This window comes from Dendrobates tinctorius, unplaced genomic scaffold (genome assembly GCF_039654945.1).
Source record: "Dendrobates tinctorius isolate UK_male_01 unplaced genomic scaffold, ASM3965494v1 ptg000019l, whole genome shotgun sequence".
NCBI classification, from domain to species: Eukaryota; Metazoa; Chordata; class Amphibia; order Anura; family Dendrobatidae; genus Dendrobates; species Dendrobates tinctorius.
The window spans coordinates 61,964,139-61,982,650 of record NW_027361687.1 but is presented as its reverse complement, the minus strand read 5'-3'; the positions used below and the strand labels follow the sequence as shown (position 1 = coordinate 61,982,650).

General features: G+C 57.0%; 1 protein-coding gene across 1 annotated transcript in view; it reads right to left on the bottom strand.

Moving 5' to 3' along the window:
* The window catches only part of KIRREL1 (kirre like nephrin family adhesion molecule 1), a 349,133-nt gene that overhangs the window by 30,251 nt on the left and 300,370 nt on the right, over positions 1–18,512 (bottom strand). Inside the window, exon 6 of the mRNA XM_073567114.1 lies at positions 922–1,027. Coding sequence (XP_073423215.1) covers positions 922–1,027 — 106 coding nt within the window. The remainder of the gene's footprint in view (positions 1–921; positions 1,028–18,512) is intronic.

Below are 18,512 nucleotides of genomic sequence, written 5' to 3'. Positions count from 1 at the left end.
GACGGTGACTGGAGCGGTAGTGAGTGTGTGTGACCACCTCTCCTATAGACGGTGACTGGAGCGGTAGTGAGTGTGTGTGACCACCTCTCCTATAGACGGTGACTGGAGCAGTACTGTGTGTGTGTGACCACCTCTCCTATAGACGGTGTCTGGAGCGGTAGTGATCGTGTGTGACCATCTCTCCTATAGACGGTGACTGGGGCGGCAGTGAGTGTGTGTGACCACCTCTCCTATAGACGGTGACTGGGGTGGTAGTGATCGTGTGTGACCATCTCTCCTATAGACGGTGACTGGGGCGAGAGTGAGCGTGTGTGACCACCTCTCCTATAGAGAGTGAATGGAATCATAGTGCACATGCGTAACCACCACTCCCAAAGACAGTGAAAGCATCTGCATGTGCTTCATTCACACTGCACACGAGACCTCCCACCAATCCCAATCACTGATATCCTCCAGGGGTTGACAACTGATGGTCGGAGCTGTCACATTGGTTGTCAGAGCTTTCACAAAAATGGCCAAATAAAGGAGAGTGACATTACATTTTGGGGGCGCCATTATGCGACACTAGCGCCATATTGAGTTATGACAAGATAACGTATTTGTGAAGCAGGATCTGCTGACAGAGGCCGGTAGATCTGCCGCCTTCCCAGTTTTCTAATTAATCAAATGATCCGGCTGCAGTCCATTCAATATGGCGGCGGCGGCGCTGGCAGTGACGCCAGTTGGCATAGCTCAGCATCAGCCATTATGTCCCTGCTGCAGAAAAAACACAACCCAGCCATTAGTAAATGAACCTCGGCTAGTGACTGAGAAAAGATGCTGAACAGCTGCCAAGTAATTGCACCAAAAGTAGATTATTATTTACCCTTCGAATATTACACAGCGGTGACAGCAAGATCCGTGTGAACAGGCGATACTAACCTGTAACCTTTAATGGCCGGGTTAGCGGTGGCCATGCAGGTAAATCGGACCCGTTCCCCCTCTTGGACTGTTTGGGGGTGGATGGACAGAGTGACAGTGGGTGGGTCTGAAATAGAGGAAGAACACAGGAAAGAGTTAATACACAATTATGAAGCATGTTATATTATCACCCAGCTTTCCCAGGCTACAGACAATTGACTCCACCAACAGAATAGTGAGTGCAGCTCTGGAGGATAATACAGGACGTAGCTCAGGATCAGTAATGTAATGTATGTACACAGTGACTGCACCAGCAGAATAGTGAGTGCAGCTCTGGAGTATAATACAGGATGTAACTCAGGATCAGTAATGTAATGTATGTACCCAGTGACTGGACCAGCAGAATAGTGAGTGCAGCTCTGGACACGCCCAGGAAGAGGAGGAGCGTCTGGGCTGAGCTCTGCAGGCTGGGGTTTTGCTAAGCTCCTGGGAAGGGAGGTTTTTTTTCCTGCAAGGACTTTCCATCTGCCCCCTTCCCAGGAAAGAGGACTCTACCTGGGACTGAGCGCCGGGGCTGTGCCCCTGGCTCCCACCCTCCGGCAAGCCAGCTGGGGGTGGGGGGCCTCATCCACCACCAGGAGGCCCAAGGCACAGTCAGCCAGTCCCAGGGATGGGGAAAAAGCGGACCCCAGGGGGCCGCAAGGCTCCAGGGTCCGGGACCCCCGAAGTGAAGGCTGTGGCGGGCCCTTCCCCCGGAGGTGCAGCAGCCGGCAGAGGTGAGGCAGGGCCCCCCCTTAACATCTGGGGCTCCAAGGTTGCGGGAGAGCCAGCTACCACCTACGCCTCCCGCATTCATGCCCACCTCTCCGAGTACGAGGAGGCCGGCAAGCAGCTCAGGAGACTCCGGGGGGAGTTGGAGGGAGCCCGGGTCATCAGTAAAAACAGGCTCCCTGCCTCAAAGAGAGCGGAGGTCACCGCCACGGTCAAGCGGCTGAAAGGGGAGATTCGGGCCCTGGAGGACCGGCGAAGTACCATCATGGCCGGCAGCGGCCCCTTCCAGGAAAAGCTTCAAAACGAGGACCGGTTCAGGGCCATGGCCGGTGGGTCTCCTGGGGGGTCAGGAGTCCCCATCCAGGTGGAGGAAAGCGAGGAGGAGGAAGAGCAAGATGGCGCCCACACCACATCCGGGCCACCTCCACCTGAAGACCTGGCGGACACCAGCGTGAGCCAGGTAACATGCAGCGGGATAGCCCCCGAGCAGGTGGCCCTCCCGCTGGACTCCAGTAACGCGGAGGAAAGCGGGAGCGAGGGGGAGGATGGAGGGAGCGGGAGTAGTTCTGAGGGGGGCTGCCTCATCCTTAAACAAGTACGGCAGACTGAATCCCCAGCACGGTTTGGCACGCTGTTGTTTGGGTATGAAGTCTGCCCGGAGGATGAGGCAACCGGGAAGAGGAGAAACAGGAGGCGCAGGCGTAAGGCCTCTGAAGGCGTGGAGGAACAACTGGTTTTTGCTCCTCTTCCCGGGGCCCCTCTGTCCCGCTGTGTGGAACCCGCTACCCACCCCGGCTCGGGCCCTGTGGTGGGTCCGCAGCGAGGGAGCGGGGAGAGAGATGACTGTTGTGACCTGACTGTCGCATCTGGTGACAGTTCAGACCAGGGCAGCGACATGGAGGTCGGTGCTGGTTGTGGTGTTGGTGGTGGTGTCCAGGCTCAGCCCTCGGTGGCAGGGGAGGCTGGCCTGGCACCAGGTAAAGTTGGTACAGCCAGGGCCGCACCTCCGGCGGCGAGTGCTGGGGCTTCTGGACCCCCCACGTACGGCTCCGCTAAGTCTGGATCGCTAGTGGGGGTCCAGAAGCCTAGGAAGGGCGAACAGAACATCAAGCAGCAGCTGAGGCGGTGCAAAGTGCTGGTCGCTCCCATGTCGGCGCCTGTGGTGAGAGCGGGGTCTCTGGCACGTCGACCCAAAAAGGGGTCCGTGCAGGGGGCTCCGCCGCCGCTGGGCGACGAGGGGGAGTGGCCGGCCTTGCCTGTCTCAAGTGGTGGGCATGGGGTGGCAGCGGTGGTCCGTGAGGGGGGCGTGGCCTACCCGAGTGTTGCCCGGCCTGCAAAGGCTGTGGCGTGCGGGGGGGCATGTCCTCCTCGGCCGTCGTCCCACCCGCTGCGTCTGCGTCGCCCGGGGGGGGCATGGCCTCGCAAGGGGTCACTGCTCTGCCCGTGGTGGCTGTGACTGGCAGGGGGGGCGTGGCCTCAGCGGTCGCGACTCCGCCCGCTGTGCTCGCGTCACCCAGGGGGGCCGTGGCCTCGCAGGGGGCCGCGGCTCTGCCTGGGGTGGCTGCGACCGGTGGGGGGGGCGTGGCCGCTGCGGGCCCGCTGCCCTCTGTCCCACCCACCCTTCCAAGTAATGCTGTGCTGCCCCCAAAAGCTGGCAGGGAGTTGTCGGGGTCCCCGGCCCACCTACCTTCATCTGAGGGTGCGGGGACTCTGGCGCTCCCTGGCAAGCCGGCGGCGGGGGTGAAGAAAAGTGCAGAGCAGGGAGCGGTGCCAGTGGCCGTCCCTGCCCAGAGTAAACAAAACTCAGCAAAAGAAAAAAAAATGGAGCTGAAACCAGGAGCTGCTGTTGCTCCTAGGCCCAGCCAGGGCAGAGTGCATGATGTCATCAGCACTGAGGCATTTAAAGGGGCAGCGGCGCTCCTGGACAGGAGCTGGAGTAGCTCCCAGCAAGAGAGCTCAGGGCCCCCAGCAGGCAAAGAGAGGAACTACACTGGTTTGGGAAATGTGAAAAATGTAAAAAATGTAAATAATGTTGCTATGTTCACCAATTGTGCGAGTGAGAGTGAGTACGAAAGCGGAGTGGACATATTTGAGGAGATGTTTGCTGAAGTGAATGGTGATATGAGTGACATGGATGAGGGAGTGAGTGCTACTGTGAATGTGGGTGAGTGTGCTGGAGTGAATGCAAATAATAAAAGAGTGAATGGGAGAGTGAGTGGGAGGATGAATGAGGGTGCTGGCACAAGTGGTGGTAGTGGTGGGAGGGCTGGCCCGTCTGCCCCCCTGGCCGCAAGACCCCAACATAGTTATGCGGGGGCCGCGGCTGGGGGTCGGGGTGGTCCTGGGGGGGGTCTCCTCGCCTCCGGGCTCCAGGGACGGCGCTTTGCACCACCGTTTCCTGGAGGCCCTCAAAAAAGGAGAAAGGTCGATAGTGGTAGAGGGGAGGACAGTGGACTTGTCTTTCTGGATAGAGAGACACGGCCTTGCTGCCTTCCAAAACCAAAGGGAGGGAGGGACTGTTTGGTCTCTCCCCACAGCCGGGCAGGGGCCGCAAAGGAGGAATGTGGTCTGTCTTAGGTGGGGGGGCAGTGAAGCTTGTCCACCTAGGAGCAAGGTGGTGGAGCTCCTCCTTAAGATGGGCTTCGGGGCGAATGACATCTTTGCCCTGATACATCCTTCGGCGTCCCGCTTCTTCGACGTCAGCTTTGTGCGGCCAGAGGGGCTTGAGCTCTTCTGGTCTAACTATGAGCTGGTGCGGGAAGAGCCCGGATGGCGAGACTTCGTTGCGCAAGCGGTGTCTCGCCAAAATTCCGTCAAGCGAGTGACCGTGGTCACTTGTAACGAGTCACTTGCCGGCGTGGACATTATGACGTGGCTTTCCCGTTACGGGGAAGTCACCGAGGTCCCCAAAAAGAACAGGGACGAAATCGGCATCTGGTCGGGGGGCTGGACCTTCATGGTTAAACTGAAGGTTTCCGGCGGCACGGTCACCCACATCCCTTCCTCGGCGTTCCTGGGAAGGGACAGGATCCTGGTCTTCTACCAGGGGCAACCGAAGGTCTGCCACAAGTGCGGCGACCCCACTCACTTCAGCGCTAGCTGCAAGGTACAGAAATGTGCCTTGTGTGGTGGGGTAGGTCATCTGGCCGCCTCGTGTAAAGACATTCGGTGTCACTTGTGTGGTGACCTAGGTCACCCTCTCAGCCGCTGCCCTCGCTCCTTTTCTAATGCCGCTGCAGGCCCGGCGGGAGGAGTCCGTGAGGGAGAAACCTCTGGCGGCGCTCCTGCAGCTGTGGCAGGTGGTGGCGGAGGGGAAGGGGCTGAGGGACCGGTGAGGAAGGGCAATGCCAAGGTGAGGGGCCCCGCGTATGTGCGGAGGCAAGAAAAACGCCATGGGGGTGGGGGGCAGGTGAAGTCTCGGGCAACCGGGTCGATGCCTGCTCCTCCCTCCAGGCCCGTGGCAAAAGCCTCTGAGGTCCTGAGGGAGAGTGTGGTGAGAGAGGAGATCAGGAGGATGGAGAGGGAGGATAAAGCGGCTGACTCGGACGGGTCCTCACAGTATGAAAGTGTTGATGAGGAGGTCCAGGAGCAGCCTACAGCAGCGGGTGGCAAAAGTAAACGTGCCAATCGTAACAAATCGGGGGGGAAGAAGGCTGGCAAGCCTTCAAAATCTCCCCCGCCCCCGACCACCAGGGTGCGCACGGAAGGGCCCGCTGACCCCCCTCTGATTGATCTCTCCAACCGGTTCAGCGTCCTCGGAGGCTCGGATGATGGGCCGCAAGACGAGGATGCTGGGCCGGGGGTACCACCGGAGGGTCCTTAGGGGGATGGTGGGGTCCGTCCCTCAGGGGGCAGTGTTCCTCCTGGGGGGGGGGACAGACCTGGAACCCGGGGGCGAGGACACTGGGGGGGGTGGGATGGACACAACGGGAGCTTCCCTGAAAAGGAAGGTGTCCGACCCCTCCCCAGGTGGAGGTGATAGCAGTGGTAAGAAGTTGGCCATCCAACTTGATCACCCATGATGGCGGAACTCGCCCCGTTGACGCTGGCATCTATTAATGTTGCCAGCATAAAGTCAGATGCGGCTCGCTTCACGGCCTTTGATTTTTTTCTCCCGGATTGAGGCAGAAATTTTATTCTTGCAAGAGTCCAGACTAACAGACATGGGGGCCATCTATAAAGCACGGAGGGAGTGGAGGTGCGGGCCCTCATACTGGTCTCTTGCGGCCGAGCCGTATAGCGGGGTGGCAGTCCTTTTTAAGACTGCAGCTGTTGAATGCCGACGGGTTACTGAGTTGGAAATGGGGAGGTGCCTGATCCTAGATGTCTTCATGAGGGGACAAGAGCTCCGGCTCATCAACATCTACGGCCCGCAGTCCAAGTGGGACCGCAAATGTCTCTTCCTGAGGATCAAGCCCTTTCTTTTTACGAGCCGGCAGGTGGTCTTCGGTGGGGACTTCAACACCATTACGAGGTCCCGTGACCGGGGGGGGGTCCCGGAGATCGCCTGGCTTATGATAGCGTCGCGTTGAATAGCATAGCCAGCGAAGCTCGCCTGGTGGATGTCCACATCCGGCACACCCCAGGTCACGGAGGTTTCACCTACCATAGGGGTAGCTGTAGGTCTAGAATAGACAGGTTTTTTTTGAAGGAGGACGCCATCTTTTCTGCTGTGTCCGCCGTTGAGGTGGAGTTCTCCGATCACTGTCTAATTTTCTTTTCTCTGAATGTTGCAGAGACTCATCGGATGGGAAGAGGGCTGTGGAAGCTCAATTCGTCCCTGCTGGAAGAAGCGGAGGTGAGACAATCCTTCGAGGACTTTCTTCAGAGCCAGGTACCGCTGTTGGATCTCTGTAGTAGTAAGTCAGAGTGGTGGGAGATCTTCAAAAAGCGGGTGGCGGGGTTCTTCCGTCAGCTCTCGAGCCTCAGGAGTCTGAACAGGCACCGCTTGTACCAGGCCCTGGGGAGGAAACTCGAGCAGCTTGTCTCGACTGGAGGTGACCGTGAGGAAATCTCCAGAGTGAAATCTTTGCTCAAGAGGTGTCAGTATGATAGACACACATCTTTAGTTTTTGAGAGGGACTTCGGGAAGTACCGCTCACCCGACCCTTACAGAAACTGTAAGATGTCAGTGAATTGTAAGATGGTGACAGGACTGATCGACAGTACGGGGTCCCTGAACAGATCCAAATCAGGGATCCTGGAGGTGGTCAGATCCTTCTACTCACACCTCTTGGAAAAGAAGGATCTGGATCGGGACAGGATGTCGGCTTTCCTGGCTGAAACCGTCCCTGAGCCAGGGGGTGATCCCTCTCTTGGTGTTTTGGCAGAGGAAATCAGGGAAGAGGAAGTGAGACTGGCCATTGATGGGCTTCGGCCCAAGAAATCGCCAGGTCCGGATGGCTTAACATCCGAGTTCTATAAGACTTTTAGGGACTCCTTGGTCCCCCTCTTGACAGGGGTATTTAATGAGTGTCTCTCCTCGGGCACTCTTCCCGACTCAATGAGGAAGTCAGCCCTCATTATTCTGTCAAAGGGTAAGGATCCGTCCCGTATCGAGAATTGGCGTCCCATAGCGCTTCTCGATACGGACCGGAAGGTTCTGGCCAAGGTGCTGTTTAATCGGCTGGTGAAGTTTGCACCCCGGCTCCTTTCAGGGGCCCAGCATTGCTCTGTTCCGGGCCGCAGTACTTTTAGTGCTGTGCTCGGTGTCCGAGAGGCAGTGGAGCAGGGTAGGGCAGGTCACTGGAAGGGGTACTTGCTGTCATTAGATCAAGCGAAAGCCTTTGACCGGGTCAACCACGAGTACCTCTGGTCCGTCCTTTTGAGGTATGGTCTGCCTGGGAGGTTTGTAAAATGGTTAGAGATCTTGTACCAAGGGGCTGAGACTTTTCCGCTGGTGAACGGTTGGTCAGGTCGCCCTTTTGAGGTGGGTTCTGGGGTCCGTCAGGGCTGTCCGCTGAGCCCGCTTTTATACGTGTTCGCGATCGATCCCTTCCTAAGGAGGGTAGATCGTGGACCGTTGGCGGGAGTCGGGATGGACCAGGCGGGCTCTGGATCCTCTCTGAGGGTGGTGGCGTATGCCGATGATGTTTCCCTTTTCGTGTCCTCGAGAAGGGAGGCGGATTGGGTCATGTCGGAGGTAGTGCGCTACTCGGAGGCATCCGGGTCCATGATCAACCGGGATAAGTGTGAAAGTCTCTGGCTGGGAGGGGGAGATCCCAGGTTTGATCTCCCGGACACCCTTCCAGGGCCCCAGGCCACCGCCAAAATTCTAGGCATCGAATTTGGCCCCGGGGATTACCCCCAGCAAAATTGGGAGGGCAGACTTAAGATCGCCGCCCAAAAGGTGGACCAATGGAAGGGTTGGTCTTTAACCCTGAGGGAAAGGGTTGCCCTGGCTAAAGGCTTTCTGCTACCTTTATTAATATACCTGGGCAGTGTGTGCATCTTGCCGGAACCTCTCTGGACACGGGTCTATAGCCTGTTCTTCCAATTGTTATGGGGGAATAGGCTTAACCTAATCAAGAGGGAGGTTACATACCGTACGAGGAGACTAGGTGGGTTGGGTATGGTCAACCCGGTGGTGTTTCTAGTAAACACCTTTCTTAAGACTAACATCTCCAACCTCTGGCTAGAGAGGGCTCCTCCGTGGGTAGTCTCCTGCAAGGGTTGGCTTTGGCCTTTCTTCCAGGAATGGGAGACAGGAGGGCAGGTGAAGGACCTACGCACACCTCATGGGCATCTCCCGGCTTACGCTACCCCGGTTCTGAAGGTGATCCGCCGGTGGGGTCTGGGAATGTGGGAAATCAGGACCATGTCGAGGCAATGCCTTGACAGGAGGGTCCTGTTGACACATTTCCAGAAGCCCCTGGCCCTTAAGGATTGCCCAGGCCGGGATCTGGAGGTCAGGCTGGGGCTTTTAAATTCTAAGCGGATCCCCATGAAGTTTTGGGACTTGACCTGGCGCTGCTTCCACGGGAGGCTGTATGTAAAGGATAACTTGAAGTGCAGGAAATCCGATGATCAGGGTTGTCCCCGTGAGGAGTGTGGCGACGTGCTGGAAAGCATGGAGCACTTCCTGCTTCATTGTCCCTTTAATGCAGAGGTTTACAACAGGGTGGGTGCTTCCATACGTTGGCCGCGGCTGGCGTCCCTCTCCTACGCTGAGTGGGCCTATGGAGCGTTCAGATCCCTGGGTGGCCGGGACCCGTGCACTTTATTCCTAGTCAGTGTAGTGGTTAGGTTCTACACTTGGAATGCACGGTGCCTAGTTTCGACGCGGAAAAAAACCCTTCCGAGGGATGAGGTGGTAGGAAACATCTTGGGTGACCTGGTGAAGGTCCGTTCTTTGGAGTTCGAAAGGTTGGGTGTGAGGAAGGCCTCTTGGCTTTGGAGGGGCCTCTCCTTTTAGAAACGCACTCAAGGGAGAGCTAGCTCCGTGTGAATGAGGGTAGGGATAGCATAAGTTTCACTGGGTGTTAGGGACAGAATTAGGGGCAGATAGGGACAGGGAGGGACAGGCACTGAGGGACAGATAGAGAGTTAGTTATGATAAGTTAGGTAGAGTAGGGGCAGGTAGGGACAGATAGGGACAGTTTTTTTTTAGGGACAGAAGTAGGGACAGTCTTAGTTGTTGAGGGACAGGGTGAATGTGTTAGTGAGGGATGGGGCCTCCAGAACTCCTTTCCTGGTGTTGGGCTGGTGCATGTCACTTTAGCTTTTTGTTTTGGAAGCATGAAATTTAATGGATATTGGGCTTGCAGGCACCAAACTTGGGCCTGTGGCAAGGTTTTTGGAAATGTGGTTAATACTTATTGTTTGGGTAATATTATCAATGGTTATAGCAGGTCGTATCTTAGGTGTATAACAAGTGTAGTATGTGCTTTTTGTGTATCTGTACATGTATGCAGTATTGTATGTATGTCGCTAGGATGGTGCTTTTAAAAAAAAAAATGTATATATTATAGTTAGGAAAGGGGGAAGGGGTACAGTCAGGTTGGGTGGGGGTTTCTTGCGGGAGGGAGGGGGGAAGTTTGGACCCTGGAATGGACCCTGAGAAATCAAGGGCCGAAGATCAGAAGGAGATGGCCTGGGAACTACACCAAGGACCATGGGAAATATATAAGGAAATGTAGATACGGGCCATAAACTTTCCTGGACCCTGAGGTGCTGTTTTTTTTTCTGAGGCCATAAACTTTCATGGACCTAGGTGTGGAAAAGGCTACGAACTTGTGGACCTGTGGTGTGGGTGGTGGGAAAAAAAAAAAAAAAAAATATATATATAAAAAAAAAAAGGGAAAAAGGGGGGTGGTTTCTTGCTGTGTTGAGGGGAAGTAGTTGAGGGTCTGCCAAGATGGCTGTTTTTTCTGTTTAAGGCAGTGGGCCAGAAAAAGTGTTTGCTTTCCTGTTTTAAATCCAGTATATAGGAATGAATGGGAGCATGAGTGAAGGTGTGAATGGGGTTGAATGTGAAGGAATGGATTTTTGTTTGTTTTCTTTGTTTTTTTTTTTTGGAGGTTCCTGCTGGGGGTCCCTCAGGCTGCAAAGCCTGGAGACACTGCACTATGTTCTTCAGAGATGGACTGTCGTAAACTAGCATATTTGCACAAGTTTTTTTTTTGTATGTCGGTGTGGTTTATTTTAGTTTTTGATTTCTGGAATGTTGTTTTTGTCTGTCTTATGTATTGTGTTTTTGATATTTTTATAATAAAAGAGATACAGGATGTAACTCAGGATCAGTAATGTAATGTATGTACACAGTGACTGCACCAGCAGGATACTGAGTGCAGCCCTGTACACGCCCAGGAAGAGGAGGAGCGTCGCAGCTGACCGTCTGAAGGCTGGGGTTTTGCTAAGCTCCTGGGAAGGGAGGTTTTTTTTTTCCTGCAAGGACTTTCCATCTGCCCCCTTCCCAGGAAAGAGGACTCTCCCTGGGACTGAGCGCCGGGGCTGTGCCCCTGGCTCCCACCCTCCGGCAAGCCAGCTGGGGCTGGGGGGCCTCATCCACCACCAGGAGGCCCAAGGCACAGCCAGCTAGTCCCAGGGATGGGGAAAAAGCGGACCCCAGGGGGCCGCAAGGCTCCAGGGTCTGGGACCCCCGAAGTGAAGGCTGTGGCGGGCCCTTCCCCCGGAGGTGCAGCAGCCGGCAGAGGTGAGGCAGGGCCCCCCCTTAACATCTGGGGCTCCAAGGTTGCGGGAGAGCCAGCTACCACCTACGCCTCCCGCATTCATGCCCACCTCTCCGAGTACGAGGAGGCCGGCAAGCAGCTCAGGAGACTCCGGGGGGGAGTTGGAGGGAGCCCGGGTCATCAGTAAAAACAGGCTCCCTGCCTCAAAGAGAGCGGAGGTCACCGCCACGGTCAAGCGGCTGAAAGGGGAGATTCGGGCCCTGGAGGACCGGCGAAGTACCATCATGGCCGGCAGCGGCCCCTTCCAGGAAAAGCTTCAAAACGAGGACCGGTTCAGGGCCATGGCCGGTGGGTCTCCTGGGGGGTCAGGAGTCCCCATCCAGGTGGAGGAAAGCGAGGAGGAGGAAGAGCAAGATGGCGCCCACACCACATCCGGGCCACCTCCACCTGAAGACCTGGCGGACACCAGCGTGAGTCAGGTAACATGCAGCGGGATAGCCCCCGAGCAGGTGGCCCTCCCGCTGGACTCCAGTAACGCGGAGGAAAGCGGGAGCGAGGGGGAAGATGGAGGGAGCGGGAGTAGTTCTGAGGGGGGCTGCCTCATCCTTAAACAAGTACGGCAGACTGAATCCCCAGCACGGTTTGGCACGCTGTTGTTTGGGTATGAAGTCTGCCCGGAGGATGAGGCAACCGGGAAGAGGAGAAACAGGAGGCGCAGGCGTAAGGCCTCTGAAGGCGTGGAGGAACAACTGGTATTTGCTCCTCTTCCCGGGGCCCCTCTGTCCCGCTGTGTGGAACCCGCTACCCACCCCGGCTCGGGCCCTGTGGTGGGTCCGCAGCGAGGGAGCGGGGAGAGAGATGACTGTTGTGACCTGACTGTCGCATCTGGTGACAGTTCAGACCAGGGCAGCGACATGGAGGTCGGTGCTGGTTGTGGTGTTGGTGGTGGTGTGCAGGCTCAGCCCTCGGTGGCAGGGGAGGCTGGCCTGGCACCAGGTAAAGTTGGTACAGCCAGGGCCGCACCTCCGGCGGCGAGTGCTGGGGCTTCTGGACCCCCCACGTACGGATCCGCTAAGTCTGGATCGCTAGTGGGGGTCCAGAAGCCTAGGAAGGGCGAACAGAACATCAAGCAGCAGCTGAGGCGGTGCAAAGTGCTGGTCGCTCCCATGTCGGCGCCTGTGGTGAGAGCGGGGTCTCCGGCACGTCGACCCAAAAAGGGGTCCGTGCAGGGGGCTCCGCCGCCGCTGGGCGACGAGGGGGAGTGGCCGGCCTTGCCTGTCTCAAGTGGTGGGCATGGGGTGGCAGCGGTGGTCCGTGAGGGGGGCGTGGCCTCACCGAGTGTTGCCCGGCCTGCAAAGGCTGTGGCGTGCGGGGGGGGCATGTCCTCCTCGGCCGTCGTCCCACCCGCTGCGTCTGCGTCGCCCGGGGGGGGCATGGCCTCGCAAGGGGTCGCTGCTCTGCCCGTGGTGGCTGTGACTGGCGGGGGGGCGTGGCCTCAGCGGTCGCGACTCCGCCCGCTGTGCTCGTGTCACCCGGGGGGGCTCTGCCTGGGGTGGCTGCGACCAGCGGGGGGGGCGTGGCCGCTGCGGGCCCGCTGCCCTCTGTCCCGCTGCCCTCTGTCCCACCCACCCACCCTTCCAAGTAATGCTGTGCTGCCCCCAAAAGCTGGCGGGGAGTTGTCGGGGTCCCCGGCCCACCTACCTTCATCTGAGGGTGCGGGGACTCTGGCGCTCCCTGGCAAGCCGGCGGCGGGGGTGAAGAAAAGTGCAGAGCAGGGAGCGGTGCCAGTGGCCGTCCCTGCCCAGAGTAAACAAAACTCAGCAAAAGAAAAAAAAATGGAGCTGAAACCAGGAGCTGCTGTTGCTCCTAGGCCCAGCCAGGGCAGAGTGCATGATGTCATCAGCACTGAGGCATTTAAAGGGGCAGCGGCGCTCCTGGACAGGAGCTGGAGTAGCTCCCAGCAAGAGAGCTCAGGGCCCCCAGCAGGCAAAGAGAGGAACTACACTGGTTTGGGAAATGTTAAAAATGTAAAAAATGTAAATAATGTTGCTATGTTCACCAATTGTGCGAGTGAGAGTGAGTACGAAAGCGGAGTGGATATATTTGAGGAGATGTTTGCTGAAGTGAATGGTGATATGAGTGACATGGATGAGGGAGTGAGTGCTACTGTGAATGTGGGTGAGTGTGCTGGAGTGAATGCAAATAATAAGAGTGAATGGGAGAGTGAGTGGGAGGACGAATGAGGGTGCTGGCACAAGTGGTGGTAGTGGTGGGAGGGCTGGCCCGTCTGCCCCCCTGGCCGCAAGACCCCAACATAGTTATGCGGGGGCCGCGGCTGGGGGTCGGGGTGGTCCTGGGGGGGTCTCCTCGCCTCCGGGCTCCAGGGACGGCGCTTTGCACCACCGTTTCCTGGAGGCCCTCAAAAAAGGAGAAAGGTCGATAGTGGTAGAGGGGAGGACAGTGGACTTGTCTTTCTGGATAGAGAGACACGGCCTTGCTGCCTTCCAAAACCAAAGGGAGGGAGGGACTGTTTGGTCTCTCCCCACAGCCGGGCAGGGGCCGCAAAGGAGGAATGTGGTCCGTCTTAGGTGGGGGGGCAGTGAAGCTTGTCCACCTAGGAGCAAGGTGGTGGAGCTCCTCCTTAAGATGGGCTTCGGGGCGAATGACATCTTTGCCCTGATACATCCTTCGGCGTCCCGCTTCTTCGACGTCAGCTTTGTGCGGCCAGAGGGGCTTGAGCTCTTCTGGTCTAACTATGAGCTGGTGCGGGAAGAGCCCGGATGGCGAGACTTCGTTGCGCAAGCGGTGTCTCGCCAAAATTCCGTCAAGCGAGTGACCGTGGTCACTTGTAACGAGTCACTTGCCGGCGTGGACATTATGACGTGGCTTTCCCGTTACGGGGAAGTCACCGAGGTCCCCAAAAAGAACAGGGACGAATTCGGCATCTGGTCGGGGGGCTGGACCTTCATGGTTAAACTGAAGGTTTCCGGCGGCACGGTCACCCACATCCCTTCCTCGGCGTTCCTGGGAAGGGACAGGATCCTGGTCTTCTACCAGGGGCAACCGAAGGTCTGCCACAAGTGCGGCGACCCCACTCACTTCAGCGCTAGCTGCAAGGTACAGAAATGTGCCTTGTGTGGTGGGGTAGGTCATCTGGCCGCCTCGTGTAAAGACATTCGGTGTCACTTGTGTGGTGACCTAGGTCACCCTCTCAGCCGCTGCCCTCGCTCCTTTTCTAATGCCGCTGCAGGCCCGGCGGGAGGAGTCCGTGAGGGAGAAACCTCTGGCGGCGCTCCTGCAGCTGTGGCAGGTGGTGGCGGAGGGGAAGGGGCTGAGGGACCGGTGAGGAAGGGCAATGCCAAGGTGAGGGGCCCCGCGTATGTGCGGAGGCAAGAAAAACGCCATGGGGGTGGGGGGCAGGTGAAGTCTCGGGCAACCGGGTCGATGCCTGCTCCTCCCTCCAGGCCCGTGGCAAAAGCCTCTGAGGTCCTGAGGGAGAGTGTGGTGAGAGAGGAGATCAGGAGGATGGAGAGGGAGGATAAAGCGGCTGACTCGGACGGGTCCTCACAGTATGAAAGTGTTGATGAGGAGGTCCAGGAGCAGCCTACAGCAGCGGGTGGCAAAAGTAAACGTGCCAATCGTAACAAATCGGGGGGGAAGAAGGCTGGCAAGCCTTCAAAATCTCACCCGCCCCCGACCACCAGGGTGCGCAAGGAAGGGCCCGCTGACCCCCCTCTGATTGATCTCTCCAACCGGTTCAGCGTCCTCGGAGGCTCGGATGATGGGCCGCAAGACGAGGATGCTGGGCCGGGGGTACCACCGGAGGGTCCTTAGGGGGATGGTGGGGTCCGTCCCTCAGGGGGCAGTGTTCCTCCTGGGGGGGGGACAGACCTGGAACCCGGGGGCGAGGACACCGGGGGGGGTGGGATGGACACAACGGGAGCTTCCCTGAAAAGGAAGGTGTCCGACCCCTCCCCAGGTGGAGGTGATAGCAGTGGTAAGAAGTTGGCCATCCAACTTGATCACCCATGATGGCGGAACTCGCCCCGTTGACGCTGGCATCTATTAATGTTGCCAGCATAAAGTCAGATGCGGCTCGCTTCACGGCCTTTGATTTTTTCTCCCGGATTGAGGCAGAAATTTTATTCTTGCAAGAGACCAGACTAACAGACATGGGGGCCATCTATAAAGCACGGATGGAGTGGAGGTGCGGGCCCTCATACTGGTCTCTTGCGGCCGAGCCGTATAGCGGGGTGGCAGTCCTTTTTAAGACTGCAGCTGTTGAATGCCGACGGGTTACTGAGTTGGAAATGGGGAGGTGCCTGATCCTAGATGTCTTCATGAGGGGACAAGAGCTCCGGCTCATTAACATCTACGGCCCGCAGTCCAAGTGGGACCGCAAATGTCTCTTCCTGAGGATCAAGCCCTTTCTTTTTACGAGCTGGCAGGTGGTCTTCGGTGGGGACTTCAACACCATTACGAGGTCCCGTGACCGGGGGGGTCCCGGAGATCGCCTGGCTTATGATAGCGTCGCGTTGAATAGCATAGCCAGCGAAGCTCGCCTGGTGGATGTCCACATCCGGCACACCCCAGGTCACGGAGGTTTCACCTACCATAGGGGTAGCTGTAGGTCTAGAATAGACAGGTTTTTTTTGAAGGAGGACGCCATCTTTTCTGCTGTGTCCGCCGTTGAGGTGGAGTTCTCCGATCACTGTCTAATTTTCTTTTCTCTGAATGTTGCAGAGACTCATCGGATGGGAAGAGGGCTGTGGAAGCTCAATTCGTCCCTGCTGGAAGAAGCGGAGGTGAGACAATCCTTCGAGGACTTTCTTCAGAGCCAGGTACCGCTGTTGGATCTCTGTAGTAGTAAGTCAGAGTGGTGGGAAATCTTCAAAAAGCGGGTGGCGGGGTTCTTCCGTCAGCTCTCGAGCCTCAGGAGTCTGAACAGGCACCGCTTGTACCAGGCCCTGGGGAGGAAACTCGAGCAGCTTGTCTCGACTGGAGGTGACCGTGAGGAAATCTCCAGAGTGAAATCTTTACTCAAGAGGTGTCAGTATGATAGACACACATCTTTAGTTTTTGAGAGGGACTTCGGGAAGTACCGCTCACCCGACCCTTACAGAAACTGTAAGATGTCAGTGAATTGTAAGATGGTGACAGGACTGATCGACAGTACGGGGTCCCTGAACAGATCCAAATCAGGGATCCTGGAGGTGGTCAGATCCTTCTACTCACACCTCTTGGAAAAGAAGGATCTGGATCGGGACAGGATGTCGGCTTTCCTGGCTGAAACCGTCCCTGAGCCAGGGGGTGATCCCTCTCTTGGTGTTTTGGCAGAGGAAATCAGGGAAGAGGAAGTGAGACTGGCCATTGATGGGCTTCGGCCCAAGAAATCGCCAGGTCCGGATGGCTTAACATCCGAGTTCTATAAGACTTTTAGGGACTCCTTGGTCCCCCTCTTGACAGGGGTATTTAATGAGTGTCTCTCCTCGGGCACTCTTCCCGACTCAATGAGGAAGTCAGCCCTCATTATTCTGTCAAAGGGTAAGGATCCGTCCCGTATCGAGAATTGGCGTCCCATAGCGCTTCTCGATACGGACCGGAAGGTTCTGGCCAAGGTGCTGTTTAATCGGCTGGTGAAGTTTGCACCCCGGCTCCTTTCAGGGGCCCAGCATTGCTCTGTTCCGGGCCGCAGTACTTTTAGTGCTGTGCTCGGTGTCCGAGAGGCAGTGGAGCAGGGTAGGGCAGGTCACTGGAGGGGGTACTTGCTGTCATTAGATCAAGCAAAAGCCTTTGACCGGGTCAACCACGAGTACCTCTGGTCCGTCCTTTTGAGGTATGGTCTGCCTGGGAGGTTTGTAAAATGGTTAGAGATCTTGTACCAAGGGGCTGAGACTTTTCCGCTGGTGAACGGTTGGTCAGGTCGCCCTTTTGAGGTGGGTTCTGGGGTCCGTCAGGGCTGTCCGCTGAGCCCGCTTTTATACGTGTTCGCGATCGATCCCTTCCTAAGGAGGGTAGATCGTGGACCGTTGGCGGGAGTCGGGATGGACCAGGCGGGCTCTGGGTCCTCTCTGAGGGTGGTGGCGTATGCCGATAATGTTTCCCTTTTCGTGTCCTCGAGAAGGGAGGCGGATTGGGTCATGTCGGAGGTAGTGCGCTACTCGGAGGCATCCGGGTCCATGATCAACCGGGATAAGTGTGAAAGTCTCTGGCTGGGAGGGGGAGATCCCAGGTTTGATCTCCCGGACACCCTTCCAGGGCCCCAGGCCACCGCCAAAATTCTAGGCATCGAATTTGGCCCCGGGGATTACCCCCAGCAAAATTGGGAGGGCAGACTTAAGATCGCCGCCCAAAAGGTGGACCAATGGAAGGGTTGGTCTTTAACCCTGAGGGAAAGGGTTGCCCTGGCTAAAGGCTTTCTGCTACCTTTATTAATATACCTGGGCAGTGTGTGCATCTTGCCGGAACCTCTCTGGACACGGGTCTATAGCCTGTTCTTCCAATTGTTATGGGGGAATAGGCTTAACCTAATCAAGAGGGAGGTTACATACCGTACGAGGAGACTAGGTGGGTTGGGTATGGTCAACCCGGTGGTGTTTCTAGTAAACACCTTTCTTAAGACTAACATCTCCAACCTCTGGCTAGAGAGGGCTCCTCCGTGGGTAGTCTCCTGCAAGGGTTGGCTTTGGCCTTTCTTCCAGGAATGGGAGACAGGAGGGCAGGTGAAGGACCTACGCACACCTCATGGGCATCTCCCGGCTTACGCTACTCCGGTTCTGAAGGTGATCCGCCGGTGGGGTCTGGGAATGTGGGAAATCAGGACCATGTCGAGGCAATGCCTTGACAGGAGGGTCCTGTTGACACATTTCCAGAAGCCCCTGGCCCTTAAGGATTGCCCAGGCCGGGATCTGGAGGTCGGGCTGGGGCTTTTAAATTCTAAGCGGATCCCCATGAAGTTTTGGGACTTGACCTGGCGCTGCTTCCACGGGAGGCTGTATGTAAAGGATAACTTGAAGTGAAGGAAATCCGATGATCGGGGTTGTCCCCGTGAGGAGTGTGGCGACGTGCTGGAAAGCATGGAGCACTTCCTGCTTCATTGTCCCTTTAATGCAGAGGTTTACAACAGGGTGGGTGCTTCCATACGTTGGCCGCGGCTGGCGTCCCTCTCCTACGCTGAGTGGGCCTATGGAGCGTTCAGATCCCTGGGTGGCCGGGACCCGTGCACTTTATTCCTAGTCAGTGTAGTGGTTAGGTTCTACACTTGGAATGCACGGTGCCTAGTTTCGACGCGGAAAAAAACCCTTCCGAGGGATGAGGTGGTAGGAAACATCTTGGGTGACCTGGTGAAGGTCCGTTCTTTGGAGTTCGAAAGGTTGGGTGTGAGGAAGGCCTCTTGGCTTTGGAGGGGCCTCTCCTTTTAGAAACGCACTCAAGGGAGAGCTAGCTCCGTGTGAATGAGGGTAGGGATAGCATAAGTTTCACTGGGTGTTAGGGACAGAATTAGGGGCAGATAGGGACAGGGAGGGACAGGCACTGAGGGACAGATAGAGAGTTAGTTATGATAAGTTAGGTAGAGTAGGGGCAGGTAGGGACAGATAGGGACAGTTTTTTTTTAGGGACAGAAGTAGGGACAGTCTTAGTTGTTGAGGGACAGGGTGAATGTGTTAGTGAGGGATGGGGCCTCCAGAACTCCTTTCCTGGTGTTGGGCT